At 35.5% G+C, this 18,986-nt stretch overlaps 1 protein-coding gene across 2 annotated transcripts; it reads left to right on the top strand.

Annotated features, from left to right (window-relative positions):
• The first annotated feature begins 5,110 nt into the window (after window positions 1–5,110).
• pskh1 (protein serine kinase H1) lies at window positions 5,111–18,101 on the top strand. 2 transcript variants are annotated; one of them, XM_058752322.1, is made up of 3 exons: window positions 5,111–5,500; window positions 7,167–8,310; window positions 15,477–18,101. In XM_058752322.1, exons 2-3 carry the CDS (start codon window positions 7,360–7,362, stop codon window positions 15,792–15,794), a joined length of 1,269 nt encoding a protein of 422 aa, XP_058608305.1. In that variant the 5' UTR covers window positions 5,111–5,500; window positions 7,167–7,359; the 3' UTR covers window positions 15,795–18,101. The 2 variants fall into 2 exon arrangements, with proteins under 2 accessions (XP_058608305.1, XP_058608306.1); XM_058752323.1 differs by lacking the exon at window positions 5,111–5,500 and adding an exon at window positions 5,623–5,795.
• The last annotated feature ends 885 nt before the right edge of the window (window positions 18,102–18,986 follow it).

Below are 18,986 nucleotides of genomic sequence, written 5' to 3'. Positions count from 1 at the left end.
AGGAAAAGAGTAATGAATAATCTATTGGCACTACAGGAGGGGTGGGTTAAACGGATATTGGTTAGGGGGAAAACACTGAGACGATCGCCACACATCGAAGTGTGATTCCTACACATTTTACACATGGTAGTTATCATTGACATTGATTTATAGTTTACTTGTTTTGTACACATTTGATCCCACTGGTATTAACCTACTTTTTACCATTATAGGCCTATATATATACTTTTGTCATTAGACACCATTTTTACATTCCACAAAGCTATCGCTCAAAACAATCCTTTTTTTTTTTTATTACAGAAAACAAATCTTTTGATGTTGAAATAGACACAAAAAAATAGGAAATAGTAATGAGTGAAAATGCCATATGTTCAGGCTCTATGATTTGTCTTTCATTTGACCAGGGCATTACTTCTACTGAATATTTTTGAGGGTTGGTTTATGTTCATTTCTTTATAGAAACATTAAAAATGTTAACAAAACAAAACATTATAAACAATTATAAAACACAAAACAATTCATAAAACAGCAAAGATGTAAAAGGTAACATATTAAACATTATTTTATCAAACTAATATTGAAATGAATAAATTATATAAATGTTTAGATTTGAATTCAATTTGATCCAATTCAAATTTGACAACAAATGTAGATATAGCAATGTTCTTTGCATTAAAATTTTAGTTTAGAAGGCAGAATTCAACAACAAATCCTAACAGAGAAAACATATTTATGTGAGTGGACTTCTGACTCAAAACCTTATAGCTACTAAGATAAAGCCGTTGTCATTTCCCCATGTGACAACTAGCCCCGCTCTCCACATTAATCCACAGAAATGAGAAGCTCAGCTGAAAATAATTGTATTCTAAAAATAGACCCAGAATGTTGGATGTTAGCTTTTGAATGGTTATAGTCAATGCAGAGGACAGATTCCTCGTGTTTAATAGCCTGTCCTTTGAGGCATCCATTCACCTTTAATAAGCCCGGAAATAGTATGTGGTTGGTATGAGAAGAATGTCTCAGATAAGATTCTCTGCATTTGTAATAAAAACTGACTCAGATCTGTGGAATTCTGAGACTGGATAATGAAGACAGACATCGCAATTAATAAATAAAACTCCTTTTAAACTCCTATATAAATTACATAGTTATTAAAGTCGTCAGATTCATTCCATTTTTAATTATTTATACATCATGAAGACTGCAAGAATCCTGTCACGTTCACATTTATCAGTCAAGGCCTTGACATAATATTTGCTATGAAACACAATCTTGTAGGAACAACCCGCAGTTTCACTCTTCAAGCTTGTCAACTGCCCACAACTGCGTAACTCTGACTATACAGAATGTTCTCTAAACTCAGAGGTCATTGAACATGACAGGGTTTCAGCGCCAAATTCTGAAATTAGATTTTACTTTGCAGTTATTGAATCACTTTGACTTCTTCGCTGTATCCCATTAGTTCCTGAAAGCAAAACCAGGGCATGAGGTTTCCTTCCCAAAGAATATTTTCTTCTCAAAGCTCTACCATCTCTCTCTTTGACTCTCTTGTCTGGGGAGCCACCAGGGCCACCTTAGAATTTGAGAAATATGAGTGTGAATCAAGAATAGCACGTCTGCAAGAAAATGTGTCTAGAATTTTATGTCTTTCTAACAACAGATTATGTAGCAAAATCGCCTCTGTGCTAAAGTTTAAGATTTCAGACGGGTTGTAATGCAAAGCCAAATTGTGGGTCTGGTCGAGATGTTCGATCGCAATCCTCCAAATATTTGGACATGTTCAATTTAATCTCCATGCGTAATGAGCAAAGGGAATTATCAAAGATCCAAGGGATGCTCAGTGTTCTTGGACAAACTCAAACTGGACTTTGCATTCAGATGACTGCCAAATTTAGTGCCCATATTGCCTGTTCCGACGCTCTGGCCCTGACAGCCCCACAGGGTAAGACTGATTATCATGAGAATAATTGAGAGAGAGGAAGAGTCAGTGCTGCTTTTAATAGAGCTGTTTCTATCTTCATACTGATAAATAATGCACGGCAGTCAGCATATTTGGATTTAACGGATGATATTGACCTTTTTGGGCAGATAGTGAGTGGGGTGTGAGACGAGGAGAGAGAGAGAAACTGAGAGAATGAGAATGAATTAAGAGTGAGAGAGGGATGGAGAGAGACAGCCTTGAAGGCCAAGCAATCAATCATACTGATATTGTTGATTTGCTTTGCATATTGTTATGAAAATAACAAACAAACATAGATTATAATGTGACAAAGTCAATTTAACATTGAAGAAATCAGTCATTGTTTACTTGGAAGCAGCGCAACAAAGACTTTATCCATCATTTATTGCCACATTGCAGGAGCTATCGCGTGAAATATGGGTTTGATGTTTTATAGTAAGTAACCCATTATTTTGTCACTTATAATGCTATCTGTGAAATAGCCTACAGCATGTTAACAGTCCCCAAATCTGATTTGCCAAAAGTGCTGATATATAATGTTCCAAAAGCGGGCAGTGGTGGAGGTTTTTTAGTGACTCTTTCTGCAGGTTACATTTTTGTGCCAATAGATGGTGACAAATGAATCACTGAATCGTTCATTTGACTGATTCTACTATTATAGTAGCCGAAAACAGTATGTGAAAATCCCAGTATGTCCAAATTCTTAGTAGTCATAAAACTAAGCAGAAAGCTGTGTCAGAAATCATGTGGGCTGTGTGGCTACTTCAGAATCTCAACAGAAATTGTAGGTCATCCTGGTACTTTTTAACCTCTTGTTTTATGAAAAATGTGAATTCAGACATGCCTCTGTTCACGTACTGTTTTAGCCTACATATATACGATTTTGGAGGAAGCCTGAATCATTCATTCAGCCGATTTCTTCATCACAACTGCAGTAAGATGCTTGGATACGTGCAACGCTTAATTTTGCTTTTATGTTTGGAAATATTTCTAAAATGTAAGTCACTCAATATTCACTTTTCGTATATTATGTTGTTGTTTTTTTCCCCCTTTTACCTGATGTAGGGAGCTAACAAATTACAGCCTTGCTTTCAGAAGTAGCCTATTGTGTGATATTGTGTAAAAAGGTGTAGTCTTTTATAATGTACCACAGGAGGTTCTTTTCAAAGCCTCCTTTGTTATGTGGCAATAAGTGAAAAAAACTTTGATAAACAACCACTTTAGCTGTTGTAATCCAAGCAATGTCATGATTAGCTTTGCAGTCACAGACCTGCAAGCTTCATATATTTATCATTTTTCTCTCTCATACTTGATCGCTCCAACTACCATCAGGAATATGTCAACACTCTCTTGCTGTGCTTGTCTGATTCTTTTATTTGGATAGTTGGTGCCCTTTTGGATGTAATGGATGGCTCTCATCCAGCCTTTTACCACTGCAGGGACACAAATCCACTGGCATTTCCTCTTGAGCGTTACAAGTTACAACGCATTATATCATCATCTGGCCCTATTGGAGCAATTCTGAAGTGATTGCTTTTTTGGAGCGGCAATATCACAAAGACAAAAAACAAGAGTTCAGCTTTGGGACATATCACAGATACGATAGAAATGAGACGGTTAGTCTCATTTCGTGGTAAGTTTCAAATAAATATATGACTCATGATATTTTGAAACATCACGACTATTACAACAAATGTTTATTTCTATATTGTATAAATGCTCACTAAGTGACCAGTACGTTCAAATGTTTTGTACTTAATGAAGTCTTTAAGTACATTCTTCTATTAATTTACCACTATAAACAGCATGTGAACACCAGCAAAATGCAGTTGCAAAATGCTATTTGGAATCTGACATTAACTAAAGAACAGCTCCATCTACTGGATGAATCAAATAATTTGTGATTCGTGTTGTGTGACACTGTTATTGCGTAAAACCTCAGCATATATTAAGTAGTAAACAGTTATCTACTATAAAATATTATTTAAAAATGTATACGAAATAAAAAGCTCGTATAAACAGTTGGGCCTCCTGCTGTTTACGATCAGTATTCTGAATTATTATTTTCTGGCCCTGTTTTGTGCCCTACGTTACATTAGTACATTATCTTCAAGGCAAAAACCAATAAGAATTATTCATCAATGCATTTCATCTATTGGGGGGCTGGTTTAAATTCATTAACCAAATTAAACACAAAAGTTTGTATAGAAGAGTGTAGGCCATCATATGTCTATATTTTCCCATTTTAACTTTGAGATCGTGTGATAGAATCGTAGCTTGCTTCATATATTTGAAGCCTTTATACATAACTTAGACATATGAAGCAAGCTACGATCATGCTGAATGCTCTGCGAAACTGATTTGTACAATATAAAAGTCCCTCTGATCAGAAAAGTAGCCTACTGAAACATATTTTGGAAAGTGAAAGGTTAATCAATTCTGGATTTTTGTATAAAATTCTCACATTCGCCAATAATTTGTTTAAAATGGCACCTTGACTAATTAATGACTTACTTAATTTTAACATTACATCTTTACAAAATACAAGAGATAGCCTACATTTTTTGTGTGTGTGTGATAAATGCACGTTAGAATCAAAGTAGTATAGCCTAACATAGCGGTAATGAGTCCGATCTGTACTTCTGAGTACTTTTCTGCATTAAAATGTATTCTTTACAAAGGTATCTAGAAGTTGTGAAATATGTTTGTAAATTTGTAGTGTTTTTTTGTGCATAATTTACTTTATAGACACCTTATATTTATTGCTTATTTACTTCAAATGTATTTATTTATTTTATATTATTGTTCATTTTTATTATAGATTTTATGCATCTGAGTTTGGATAATTACTTTTTTTGTCTACAATTTGTTAAAACCAGCAGTGTAGTTACTCCTACAAAGAAACCTTCAGTTATGCTTTAATTTTATGTTAAGTGAGAAAAGCTTGTTCTGAATGTTCAAACAATAAGGACACCAAGCCCTTGTCCTATATTAAAATGAAATTGTTGTTTGTACAATACAGGATGCAGATGCATACATTGACATTTATCCCAAAGACGCACAGATCGACATTATCCGTAGTTTGTTTCTCGGCCATATTTATGATTCTGACTATACGATATTTGTTGCAGGGGTCGAAGCAAGCGGAGGTCTCTCCTTTCCCAAAAGAAAAAAAAGAAAAAAAAAAAAAAAAAAAAAAAATCGGAGAAGGGGGGAGAAAAAAAGAAAGGTCTACACAGGAAAAAAGGTGGTCCCACTCCGAAAACACCGTTTCCAAGCAGGCGGTCTCAATTTCATACTTTTCTTCTTGTATCGCTTCGTTTCTGTAGTGATACAAACAAGTTAACAACCATTATTTTTGGACTCAACATGTTCATGTTAGCAAATACTAAGGAGATGCTATCTTTCTAGCCGGATTAAAGTTTTAGAAATGCGGTAAAATGGAGAGAAGAGCTGAATCTGGAGTGAAGAGGCTGGCGCTGGGAATCTCGCCTTCTTAACGTTACTCCCACTATCGCCCGTAAGAAAATCCCTCTTAAGGTAACTTTCAACTCTATTTGGACTTTAAAAGTTAACGGTTTTGGTTTTAAATGGATACCGTTGACGTTCAAACTGCAGAATAACGGAAACCTTAGCGATTAAGTTAGGGTTTTATGATCCAGGCCTCGAGAAAACAATTGATTTGTGCTGGACGGGGAGTTTTTTGTCATGTTGGGGGGTATATCCGCTATATCGTTCACTTTCAAGCATTTTAACGATTTATTAACGACTTTGTAACACGACTGGATCCGTTAAGGCCTGCAGCGGATAACGGAGTTGAAGAAGAGTTTTTAAAGTTTGTTTTGAGCGATGAATAAGTGAACAAGTGTCTCAGTTTAAGTCTTTGTGGGGGGCCAGTGGAATTTTTTTGTGGTAAAGTTCAGTTGAAGGATCGGTCTATAGTTTAAATGTTTAACAATATAAAGTCCTCAATTGATATGTTATGATACTACTAATATGATTAGTGGTGTCATCGTTATTCATTTTCTTACCAGCTTCTCTTTTCTCTGATAACTTACAGTTATTACACAGCGCCGTAAATCGCATATCACAACAGCTCCAGAGATCACCGACTTTAAGCGATATCTAACGCGGTTAAACGTAATATAACGTAACGTTATACGGTTAACGGAAAAAGCTATGCAGCTTATGCCAACAAATATCCTTTACATTTGTAACGTTACGTTGTATCCATTTATTTCAGTTGGACATCTGTTTATCTATCTATCTATCTATCTATCTATCTATCTATCTATCTATCTAGGCCTATCTGTCTGTCTATCCACAAATGAGAAATGACAGTAGTTATTCAAGTATAATGTTGAATTTATGTTTATTCACTGTTTCTTTGCACTTATTAACAGCACTATTTGTTTTTATTATACACAGGAATAATAATTGTTATACTATTGTCTTATCTTTCTGTTTATCTATTGCCAGGAGTGTACACATATGTGATATTCACTTTCTATTCAAGATAGCCTTGTAATTTAATAACAGTTATTCGATGATATAGTTACATTTTTTTTCTGTACACTATACCTATTTATTACCAGCACTAATTTGTGTTTTATTATAACATTTACATTATAATTTACAAAAATTATATTGTTATCAACAGAAACTTTTTATTCTCCAATATTAGCATGAACCGTTACTGTTCACACTTGATATCAAACATGAGCTAAAATTAAACATCTCACACTAAATGCAAAATATACATTATTATACACTTAAAGCGAGAGTTCACCCAAAAATGAAAATTTGGTCATTATGTACTCGCCCTCAATTGTTCCAAACCTCTTATGAATTTCTTTCTTCTAATAAACACAAAGATATTTTGAGGAATGTGGGTAACCAAACAGTTAGCCTACTGGTCCCCATTGACTTTCATACTATGGGGGAAAAAAACTATGGAAGTAAAATGGAGACCCGTAACTGTTTGGTTACCCACGTTCTTCAAAACATCTTCTTTCTTGTTCAGGAAAAGAAACTCATACTAGAATAATTTGAGGGTGAGTAAAAGATGACAGAATTATTTTTTTTTTGGTGGACTATCACTTTAATACACATGCATTATATGTGTAATAGTCTATACTAAGTAGATTTCTTACAGAATTTAAGTATTAAGAAATTAATACTTTTTATTTTTTACATTTTTTTTCAGATTTACTCTTGCAAATTTCACACGACTGGATTTAAGGCAATTCTGGGCTGTTGTTTGGAGGGGTAACTGACTGTGGGCCTGGACGCGTCCCTTCGTGGCGTTTGCCGGTGTGGCACTGCACCGTGCACCGATTGGATGTTGCCTGGGAGCTGAGGATGTGCTGCTGGCACCAGGAAGGAAGGATTTTGATGTGATGGGGTGCAGGACGAGCAAAGTCCTCCCAGAGCCACCCGCTGACGTCCAACTTGACCTAGTCAAAAAGGTAGAGCCGCATCAGACTGATGTCTATAAAAACTTCATCAAAAGTGACAGTGGCGGGGAAAAAACAGGCTCGCCATCCCCTCAGGGTCAAAGCCAGGCTGCTGCGAAGGTGAGCCAGTCCCCTCCTCCGACTAATGGCCAGCCGGAGCCTGCTGACCCACACCGGAAAAAAGTAGCCAAATACAGGGCCAAATTTGACCCTAGAGTGACTGCTAAATATGATATCAAAGCTTTGATAGGCCGGGGCAGTTTCAGTCGTGTAGTACGAGTGGAACACAGAAGCACACGGCAGCCGTATGCCATCAAGATGATCGAGACTCGCTACCGTGAGGGCAGAGAAGTATGTGAATCTGAACTTTGCGTGCTGCGACGGGTGCGCCACACCAACATCATCCAACTGATGGAGGTGTTCGAGACAGCTGAGCGGGTCTATATGGTGATGGAGTTGGCCACCGGCGGAGAACTGTTCGACCGCATCATCGCCCGCGGGTCTTTCACCGAAAGGGACGCCACGCGGGTGCTGCAGATGGTTCTCGATGGGGTGAAGTACCTCCATACGTTAGGCATCACGCACAGGGACCTAAAGCCTGAAAACTTGCTTTACTACCATCCTGGTGCTGATTCCAAGATCATGATCACAGACTTTGGCTTGGCCAGCACGCGGAAGAAAGGTGACGAATGCCTGATGAAGACTACCTGTGGAACACCTGAGTACATCGCTCCGGAGATACTCGTCCGAAAGCCGTACACTAATGCAGTAGACATGTGGGCGCTGGGAGTCATCTCCTACATACTGCTCAGTGGAACCATGCCTTTTGAGGATGACAATCGCATGCGCCTGTACCGACAGATCCTCAAAGGGAAATACAGCTTCTCCGGAGAGGTAAGAACAATGCTGTGCTCAAAATTCTTTACACAGTTTGGTGTTCCTGGTCAAAAAATTTAAAATGGCTTGTAAATCTCTCTTTATATCAACTTGTTTTCTTTGAATTAGCACAGGTTTAGGAACTGATTGGTTGTAGGCTTCATTGATCTTAGCTAATGCACCTCTATTTTTAAGTGGGAAAAAAAAAATTGTGGGTAATTTTGGCAGTGTTCACTCAAAAACAGTGAGGCCTACAACCAACCATGAGTTCCAAAAGAAACACAAAACCTGTGGTACTTAAAAGAAAACAAGTTGATAAACTGATTCTAAAACGATCTATTATTTGATCATAGTATAGCATATTGAGAAATTAATTTTTGAAAAGGACTGTGAACACCACACATATAACAAAAAGGGAAAAATCCCTAAAAAGTATAAAAAATATAGGCCTAATTTTGGAGGGGAGAAAATGTTATACCTTGTGAGCAAAGTAGGTTTTAGTCCAATGCATTGTATTACCAGTTCAGGAAAAAGAAAATCCCTTCTGGGTAAAAGTGTCCAAAACATAAGTTGAGGGTTTATATTATTATTCATTGTGATGTCTGAATGATATGCATATATTGTACACAGTCTGTATGCTGCAAGTGTACATGAAAATATGCATGCAGAATCTTTAATAACGTTTGTAATCTAAAGTCAAAAATGGCAAGCTTCAAATAGCAAGCTTCAGATAATCATGGACTTACAGATTTGATTTACAAATCTCATTAAATGGTGTGATATGTATTATTTCAAGTTTAATGCACTTGTGACTCACACGACAAGCTTTAAAAACAGCTTTTTACAGAGTTAAAGTTACAGATGAAGTATTAGCCAAACTCAACATGTCAAAACCCAAAGGGATAATTCACAGAGATAAAATCTTATTCATGATATATGTAAAAACTAATAATGGTAACACATTGCACATGTGTACAAATATTTTGTGCAGAATGGTGGGACGCCAGGACTGGAATTGAGAACCGCTGCTTTACAATAAGGTTCTGTTTGTTAACATTGTGTAAACTAAATTTGTTAACATGAACTAACAATTAAAAATACAAATTTTGCATTAATTGATTTAAATTTTAACATACAGTATAGGGATGTTCATTTTAACCGTTTAACCGTTAACCGACCGATAAGAATTTTGACCGATTAATACAATCAGTTAAACGGTTTAAAGTCACTTATTTATTTATTAATTTTTTCAGTAATTTATCAAGATGTTTTAAAAGGTTTAATGCATGGTTAAAATAAGCTACGCGTATAAAAAAGAATAAATAATAAATAAAAAAAAGCGTTTTTTAGAGAGAGAGAGAGAAAAAAACGTAAGTCGCATTTTATTATTTCATTCAGAAATAGGCCAACGCGAATTACAAATATTATAATAAACACTGTAAACATAGCTATGCTATTTTACTTCCCCTCACTCCACAACAAATCCTTTCAATTAACAGTAGGCTATTTAGAAAAGAACAAGAATTAAAAATGTAAGAAGCTATAGCGGCAAACCAAAACGAATTGAGGCTAAAACGAAACTGAAACCAATGTTGGGTCTCTCGTTCGACACAAAATCAAATGTTTCCGTATTCGTGATGTATTTGAATGCCAAAATATTATTTACCTTTTATGTATAGGCCTACTTCACTCGCGTTCCAATATCCACGTAAAACAAAATGTTTTGCATAACTTCGCGGCGGTACGGTGATAACGCTTAACGGCACAGATTTTACTACATATTTAAACTAAGGTTTTTTTGGGGGTTTTTTTCCATATGTTTGACTGATAGTTTTTTTATAATGATAATGAACAGGCTGCATTGTCAAGGTAGAATGCTAAACTATGTGCGGCGCTGGAGAAATCACTTTATTTCCCCCCCTCCCCCCCTTCTAACAGTGGAAGCAACTTCTCCTTTTAGTCATGAAGATAATCGGAATTGTAAACGGTTAGGGCTGCTTGCTGCTTTTTGCGCATGTAAAATTAATCCCCGGAAAACAAATAGTATTTTTAACGGGTCACAGCCACTTATTCTTTCTAATTTAATTTTAGTTCTAATTTAAAATAATCTTGTCGGTTAACGGTTAATAATCGGTTAACGAGCATCGGTTGTCGGTTAGGAAAAATAACCGAAATGAACATCCCTAATACAGTATAATAATTCATTTTTGGTCAGACTTTATTTTAAGGTCCAATTATCACCATTAACAAACCATTAACTACGACTTTTGCTTCAATAAACTCCTAATTTGCTGCTTATTATTAATAGTTAGTAAGGTAGTAGTTAAGTTTAGGTATTGGGTTAGGAATGTAGAATATGGTCATGCAGAATATGTGCTTTTTAAGCACTAATATACTGCCAATATGTTAATAATAGGTATCCTAATGAACAACTGGTTAATAGTGAGAGAAATGGTCGCTAAGTGTTACCTCATTTTTAAAATCAAAAGTTGTAGCCTATCTGTTAATATTATTAAATGGACCTGAGCTGACATGAACTAACAATGAACAGTTATGTTTTTATTAAGTAACATTAAAAAATGAATTGTTTGTTAAAGTTAGGTAATGCATTATCTAATGGGACCTTATTGTAAATGTCTGTTCTTGCACTAGTTGTAGTTATGTATATAAGAGCTGCATGCGTGAGCTATATATACAAGATTTCTATGAGAAATGTGGATCATGTATGTACAAAACAAGGGTTGCTGGGAGATTGAAAATGCAGATGTTTTCGATTAGGTATAGAAGTGCTATAAAGCATATGCTGATGTTACTTGGTTTTATTAAACCCAGCGGTATTTGTATGCCATGTTGTTGGGCTCATTTGCATTGTGCACTCTGTGCATTATGATTCATTTGTTTTTAGCTGACCGCTTTCGCAAACAAACAAGCTCTAATGAAATATATATCTGCTTTGTATGTAATGTTGATGTTAATGTGTGGTTTTCCCCTTAAAGTGCTCTAAAGTGTATTATTATTTATTGTTAAACTTCTTTCTCCTACCCGAGTTTAAAGCTGATGTGTGTAAAATACTCTCTCCAATGCCAGCTTGCTTATATTTGTGCAGAGACAAGTATAAGTAAGCATTCGTAGGTTGATTTCCCTGAAAAGTGTAAGCACTGTGGTCTGTGGCACTTTCAGCATTGCACTGTTTGTTTGAGCGGCCTGACATAGCAACATTGATTCAACAAATGGTTTGAGTTTGGGGCGGCACTACCTGTTTGTCCGTTGAGTGGCAGCCGGGGGGAAATGGGGTGGAATGTTTACTAGGAAACATATTCTTGCAGTTTTATTGAGTACAGACATTCTCAATATTTTTGCATTTACATAGAGAGTTTCAGTAACAAAAATGTAAATTTTAGAAGTTGGAAAAATTGGCAGGCGAATGGCAACTCTGTACCACAATGAAAAATGTTTAAACTTTTCTGGTAATTTGGTTTTTATTTATTTATTTTTGTTCACTTTTTTTTTTTTTTTTAAATATCAAATGAATCAAATGCATGTCACTTATGAAGTGTAAACAAAATATAGGTGTTGTATTTTGATGGTTTTTGGATGGATCGTTTTCATTTTAAATCAGAATATAAATACTACTTAAATACTTTAAATGGTTAAAGGCAATTATATTATTATAGACATGCTCAAATAAATAATAATAAACAAAATATTTATAGTAAAATATCAGAAAATGTATTTGTAAGCAACTTTTTAAAAGATAAAACAAGTCTGGCATAAACTCAGTAACATCTGTACTAATAGTTTAATATGTGTCCTCCCTCTATGGGTGACCCCAGGAAAAACATTATTATTTTTTTTAGTGTGCCTTTAAAACATAATATTATTGATTTCTTGAAGAGAGAAAGTAAAGAATAATAATGCATTGCCATATGGTAAAACTGCATCATAGACTGTTAACCAATTAATCCCAATAGTGGCATATAAAGCAGACATCAGTTTTAATTTGACTATTTTTATTGTTCTGCAAACTATTTTAAAATTATGAATATGCATAACACTTTAAATGATACAGGAAATCTGTATGGAATTAACCCTACTGTGGGTAGAGGTCACATCTTCATTTTCAATAATTAGATCATAGGAGATTTCACACACACAAAATGAAGATCCACCACTATGCTCTTCAGAGTCCAGCATCTCTTCAACATATTTTATTAAATTGTGCTGGTTTTCCTAGGAAATGATATTGCTCTGCAAAAGAAAATTAAGTTTTAAAGCAAACTTTAAAAAACAATGTTTACTCGTTATAAAAATTGCCATGTAAGCTGGTATGGTGTTAAAACACCAACCAACCAACCAACTGACCAGGCATTGCCTGGGAACTAAAGTCATAACTTTGGCACTGCATGACATATATTAAGTATCTGTGGTCTGGTGAGCAAAAGCTTTTTGCCATGTACTCCATACCTATTAGCTTTAAGGCCATCTGTATGCTTTTGGCAAAATTAGCCATTAGCAAATATTTGCAAATGTCTTACTTGGTAAAAAAAAAATACTGATTCGTCCTGCACTATACGAACTTTTGCCCAATCACATCCTCTCTATAAGAAGAACAACTGTGTGATTGCGTGTGCTTGTATTTTGTGGAGTGTGTGTGTGTTTGTGTTAGCTGGACAATACCCAGCGCAGTCCTGTCATCATGTCTTATCCCGCAGTAACCCCCTGCATGAGCATGTGATGTAAGGCCGCAGAGTTCCTGGCAGAGTGTGTGCGTCAGGGCCGCTCTGCTGCTGTGAGTCACAGACAAGACGAATGTGGGCTTTACAGGGAAAAGCCCTGGAGGAGTCATGCTAACCAACAAAAACCGAACCATGTTTTGTTTTCTCTCTTGCTTATAGAGCTGCTAGTGTTTGGCCAGTTGTCATAACATACCAGGACATGCACTGCTAGCCTAAAGATGTGCCGGAAGAGAGAAAAATTAACTTAAAGTAACTAGTTTGTACATTTCGCATTGCAGAAACCTTCATGTATTGATCTAGCCAGTCCTGGCACAGGTGATGCAGTCCAGGGAGTGTGCTTGCTTTCTCTTTTACTGAACTGGAATTATGCTCCGCATTGTCCACAATATGACCGGTCTTTGTTTCTTTCTTTCTTATTGACATCTAGGCCTAAGTATTTCCAGACAACATAAATAAAAAGCTGGTTACACAGCAATTACGTTAGCAACGGTCCAATCTGGGCATTAAAGGGATAGTTCACCCAAAAATGAAAATTCTGACATTAATTACTCACCCTCATGTCGTTCCAAACCCGTAAGACCTTCGTTCATCTTCAGAACACAAATTAAGATATTTTTGATGAATTCCGAGAGCTCTCGGACTGACCCTCCCATAGACAGCAAGGATCCTTACACGATCAAGGCACAGAAACTTAGTAAGGACATTGTTTAAATGGTCCATGTGACATCAGTGGTTCAACCTTAATTTTACGAAGCTACAAGAATACTTTTTGTTTCGCAAAGAAACAAAAAGTATTCTTTTTGCGCAATTTTGGAGAGTATCACATACGTAAACAACGTATGCAATGTATGTACGCGTACATACGTTGATCGTGTTGGTATCCTTGCTGTCTTTGGAGGGTCAGAGAGCTCTCGGAATTCATCAAAAATATCTTAATTTGTGTTCAGAAGACAAACAAAGGCCTTATGGGTTTGGAACAACATGAGGGTGAGTAATTAATGACAAAATTTTCATTTTTGTGTGAACTATGCCTTTAATTACTCACCCTCATGTTGTTCCAAACCCGTAAGACCTTTGTTCGTCTTCTGAACACAAATTAAGATATTTTTGGTGAAATCCAGGAGCTTTCTTACCCTGCACAGACAAAAATTTAACTGAAATGTTCCCAGGTCCAGAAACGTAGTAAGGACATTGTTAAAATAATCCATGTGACATCAGTGGTTCTTATGGTCTTACGGGTTTGGAACGGCATGAGCGCGAGTAATTAAAGGGTTAGTTCACCCCGAAATGAAAATTCTGTTATTAATTACTCACCCTCATGTCGTTCCAGACCCGTAAGACTTTCGTTCATCTTCGGAACACAGATTGAGATATTTTTGATGAAATCGGAGAGCTATCTGAACCTCCATAGACAGCAACACAACTGAAATGTTCCCAGGTCCAGAAACGTAGTAAATACATCAGTAAAGTTGCGCAAAACTGGGAACATTTCAGTTGTGTCTGTGTGGGGTCCGATAGCTCTCCGATTTCATCAAAAATATCTTAATTTGTGTTCAGAAGATGAAGGAAGGTCTTAAGGGTCTGGAACGGCATGAGGGTGAGTAATTAATGACAGAATTTTCATTTTTGGGTGAATTATCCCTTTATTGAAATGGATATTCAAAATATGCTTCTATCTTAAAATACAAAAATCAGCAACTATTATATTATATTATATTACACAGTTTTATGCTATTGTTCAGTTTAGAATGTATATTATAATTACATTATGTTATTGTTTCAATTTATAATTTATGTTATGAACTGTGAATCCTGACTTTTTTCAGGATTGTTTGTTGAATAGAAAGTTCAAAAGAGCTGTGTTTCTTGAAATTTCTATTGATCAAAGAATCCTGAAAAAAATCAGTATTCACAGTTTCCACAAAATATTAGAATCAGAAATTAATATTAATTGATAATGTAAGATTATCACCAGATTGGTGTATTAGAATGGTTTCTGAAGGATCATGTGACACTAAAGACTGAAGTAATAGCTAGTAATGATTTAGCTTTGCCATCACAGGAATAAATTACATTTTAAAATATATTAAAATAGAAAACAGTTAATTTAGATTGTAATAATATTTCACGGTATTACTGTTTTACTGTATTTCTGATCAAATTAATGCAGCCATTGTGAGCTTAAAAGGTCACCTTGGTGAGCTTTGGTTCATTTAAAAAAATGTAAAATCTTACCAACCCCAAACATTTGAAGGATAGTTTAAATATATATTTTATTAGCTGGGTTGTTACATGTTGTCATGTACGGTATACAGAAGTGCTGCAATTTTTAAACTTTTGAATCCATTTATTTGAAGATCTTATGTTCCCTCCACGCTGTATAAAAAATTATTTTGAGAATGTCTGAATAATTTTAAGCATTTTTCTGTTCTCTCTGTTTTCTGACAGCCATGGCCAAGTGTTTCCAACCTTGCTAAGGACTTCATTGACCGTGTCCTCACGGTGGATCCCACTGAGCGTCTGACTGCGGGCCAGGCACTTAAACACCCTTGGATCGTCAGCATGGCTGCTTCCTCCTCCATGAAGAACCTGCAGCGGTCCATTTCCCAGAACCTCCTGAAGAGAGCGTCATCACGCTGCCACAGCACCAAATCAGCACAGTCCACTCGCTCCAGCCGCTCCACGAAGTCCAGCAAGGCGCGACGCGTTCGCGAGAAGGAGCTGCGAGAACTCAATCGCCGTTACCAGCAGCAGTGTAACGGTTGAGAGCGACGTACATGAAAAACATCAGAAAGAGCAGAACAACATTGTGCCTCAATTTAGATGTCAACTTCCTGCTCCATCACCACAGAGCCAATTAGCAGAAAACCTCCTTCTAAACTTTTCGTTCATTTACTATTTTTCTGCTGTTTCTCTCTTGTTTATTACCTTTTATGTGAGTGTTTTATTTATTTATTGTTGATGTATGTTGTCTTTGGAAATTATCTCATTCTGCCTTTTACCTGATTGTATCTGTTGAACAGAATTGTACAAAAGTTGCTGGAAGGACTAAGAATACACCTTCCTGATATTTGCTGTGAATTATTTGTTACGGTACCCAGCCAGAAGATTGCTCTTCTGATGGGGGAAATGTGCTGTTTATTCATTATTAGCAACAAATCACATGACCGTGTGATAGTTTATTGTGCCTTAATATCACTTTGAATATGATGGAAAGGTAAGAATCAAATAGTTGGTAATTGCTTTGGAAGTAACCACGTATATATCACATTTGTAATGATACACACATTGTAATCTCTTAATATTGCGCCTGGTTAGTTATGATCCTTAAAGGGGTAGTTCCCACAAATATGACAATTCTGTCTACGTTTTCTCATGAAAGGAGCAGAAAAGATATTTTGAAGAACTGTTTTTTTGTCCGTACAATGAGTCCAAGTCAGTGGGGTCCAAAACAACAGTAGACCCCTGACTTTAATTGTATGGCCAAAAAACCAAACCAAAAATAGATTTTCATAACTTTCTTTCATATTATGCAGAAATTAAGAAGTCATACAGGTTTAGAAATGACATGAGGAATAAAAAAAGGTAATTGCAACTCTTTATCTCACAATTTGGCCTTTTTTATAAACTCACATACAGAACTGCAAGATATAAGAATTGTGAGATAAAAAAGTAGCAAATTCAGACTTTTTAATGTTTGAATTGAGATATGAACTATCAATTACCTTTTTTTAAATTTTTCATTCTGTGGCAGAAACAGGCTTTCATCATGAGGGTGATAAAACAATGACAGAATTCAAATTTTTGGGTGAACAATACCTTTAAGTTGGTCCAAAAATATCAAAGAGCTCTACATTGCCCAATATCTGTTTATCCTGAATGGGAAAATACTGTCCCTTTTTCGAGCCTTTTTCTGCAACCCTACTAATATGGACTCTAATGTTAACATCGGTTGTTAAAACCTGTTGGAAAAATACGCAGAAAAATAGTCCAAGATTTGGCTTTAAGTCTTTAGATTTGGTCAGTGAACAAACCTACCGTGATTCTTGACTTCTACTCTTGGATCTGTCTGTACATGTGTTGCAGTAATTAATCATACTAACTGATATTGATTGCTCTCTCAGTATGGGCGGCCAGTATCGGGAAGCCCTGAATCAGAATCGGTTACTTTCTCTGTCACCAGCTGTTGTGCCTTGAGCAAGGCACTGAACCACCATGAAGGCCTTTTGGCAGCCTTTTCACTCTCACCCCCCTCTGTCAGAAACTAGTAGAGATGTGCCAAAGAAATTCCTGTGTGCCTGTATTAACAAGGAACATTTGGTGAGATCTGAAATATGATTACTCGTGAAAATAATTGCTGTTAAAACTGTGATGATACGAGGACTTCTCAAAATATGTTCTTAAATCTGTTCTGTTTATTATAAAACCTTGTATCAAAAAAGTGAAGGTGAAAAGGAATGTGTGTATTTGACTTGCGTCCTGTTTCACAGCAAGTGCCTTGAATTTGTTTTACAAGTAATATTACGAAAAAATTGCAACATCACAGTATTTGAGTACAGAAATATTCTTGTTTTTGGTTTCTTCCACGTTCTTTTACTTTTAAGCTTGTGTAACTTAGAAAAATATATTTTCTTCTTTTTGGGTACATTTATTGGTTAAATTCAACAATTTTTGAGGGTTCGTATGTGAGTGTTAAGGCTGTCATACATGTTCATTTTAATTCAGTAGTATCCAGTAAAATATTTCATTAAAAATCGAAGAAGACTTTGGGAAGACCACTGTTTGTATATGCCTTTATACCCCAAATATTTTTCTCTCTCAAGATAAAAAGCTATTTTATGTGCTTGTTAAAATTTATCTGATCTTCTAGAACGTCAAATTGAGACTAGTAAAGAAAATGCTCTTAAAAGTGCAAAAATATTTTTTGATTTAGTGTATCACCAATATTCATGTAAGGAATGTGTGTTTGTAGCTGCAGTTGAAATAAAACTGCAACTGTTGTCCATTTGTTGAATTCAATCCAACACTGTCTCTTGAAAGTAAGTGTTTCATTCCTTCTTGTCAATTTTAATAAAGAACAATTATAGAATTCTTTCCAAATAGTGAAATCATTAATATTTTTTAAATGATGCAATTAATTAAATAATCTAAAAACAAATGTCACAACATGGTCTTACTTTAATGAATATATCTGATCTGTACCTATTTGTTAAACTCTTTAGGAAAATCTCACTACAATTTAAATGAAGACTGCTATACTGTTTTGTTTAATGTAAACTGTATGATTTCCAATACACATAAACTATGATACATTTTCCTTTACAGATGGGACACAATTTAGTCATCTTAGTCACCGTTATTTCTATGAAACAAGATGTTTTCACATTGTGTGAAAGGTTCAACGGCTGTGTGGGGTTTGTTTTAAAAGAAGACACAAAATAGTGATTCAGTGCTGAATTTAATAGTCGTGACGTTCAGCCGTGACCTCAATTTGTAAGCCAACTGGTTTCTGATTTATAAGTAAAATAAGGTCTGAGGTTAAAGGGGTAGTCGATCCAAAAATTGTTGCTCACTCATTTCAAATGAGTATGACTTCTGCAGAACACAAGAACTATACTTTGAAGAATGTTGGGAACCAATTAACATTGTTTCGAAAAAAGACACGTTTCCTAAAATAGCTTCATGCAGATTTTGAAGAAATTAAGTTGAGTAAATGCTAAATAATGAAAGAATTTAATTTTTTTTTGGGTGAACTGTAACATTACTTGAAAGAAAAAACAAACAGATAAATAAATGAATGAATGAAACTTTGTCCTTTAAACTAAATTAGTTTACAGTCAGTCCTCAATTTTGTTAGCCACTGTTTTTTTTTTAAACGTAACTTGATATGCAACAGCCTTTTTACTGGAGAAAATACAACGAAAAGTCAACATGGTGTTAAAAAGATAACTAAACACA

This window comes from Onychostoma macrolepis, chromosome 18, assembly GCF_012432095.1.
Source record: "Onychostoma macrolepis isolate SWU-2019 chromosome 18, ASM1243209v1, whole genome shotgun sequence".
Lineage (NCBI taxonomy): Eukaryota > Metazoa > Chordata > Actinopteri > Cypriniformes > Cyprinidae > Onychostoma > Onychostoma macrolepis.
Note: the sequence above shows the minus strand (reverse complement) of the source record. Positions and strands in the feature narration are given on the sequence as shown.

Bases quoted from the DNA above. Each gene is read 5' to 3' on its own strand.
- pskh1 (XM_058752322.1), top strand. From the start codon at position 7,360: ATGGGGTGCAGGACGAGCAAAGTCCTCCCAGAGCCACCCGCTGACGTC. The intron at 8,311-15,476 runs GTAAGAACAATG...GTTTTCTGACAG, and splicing joins AATACAGCTTCTCCGGAGAG to CCATGGCCAAGTGTTTCCAA.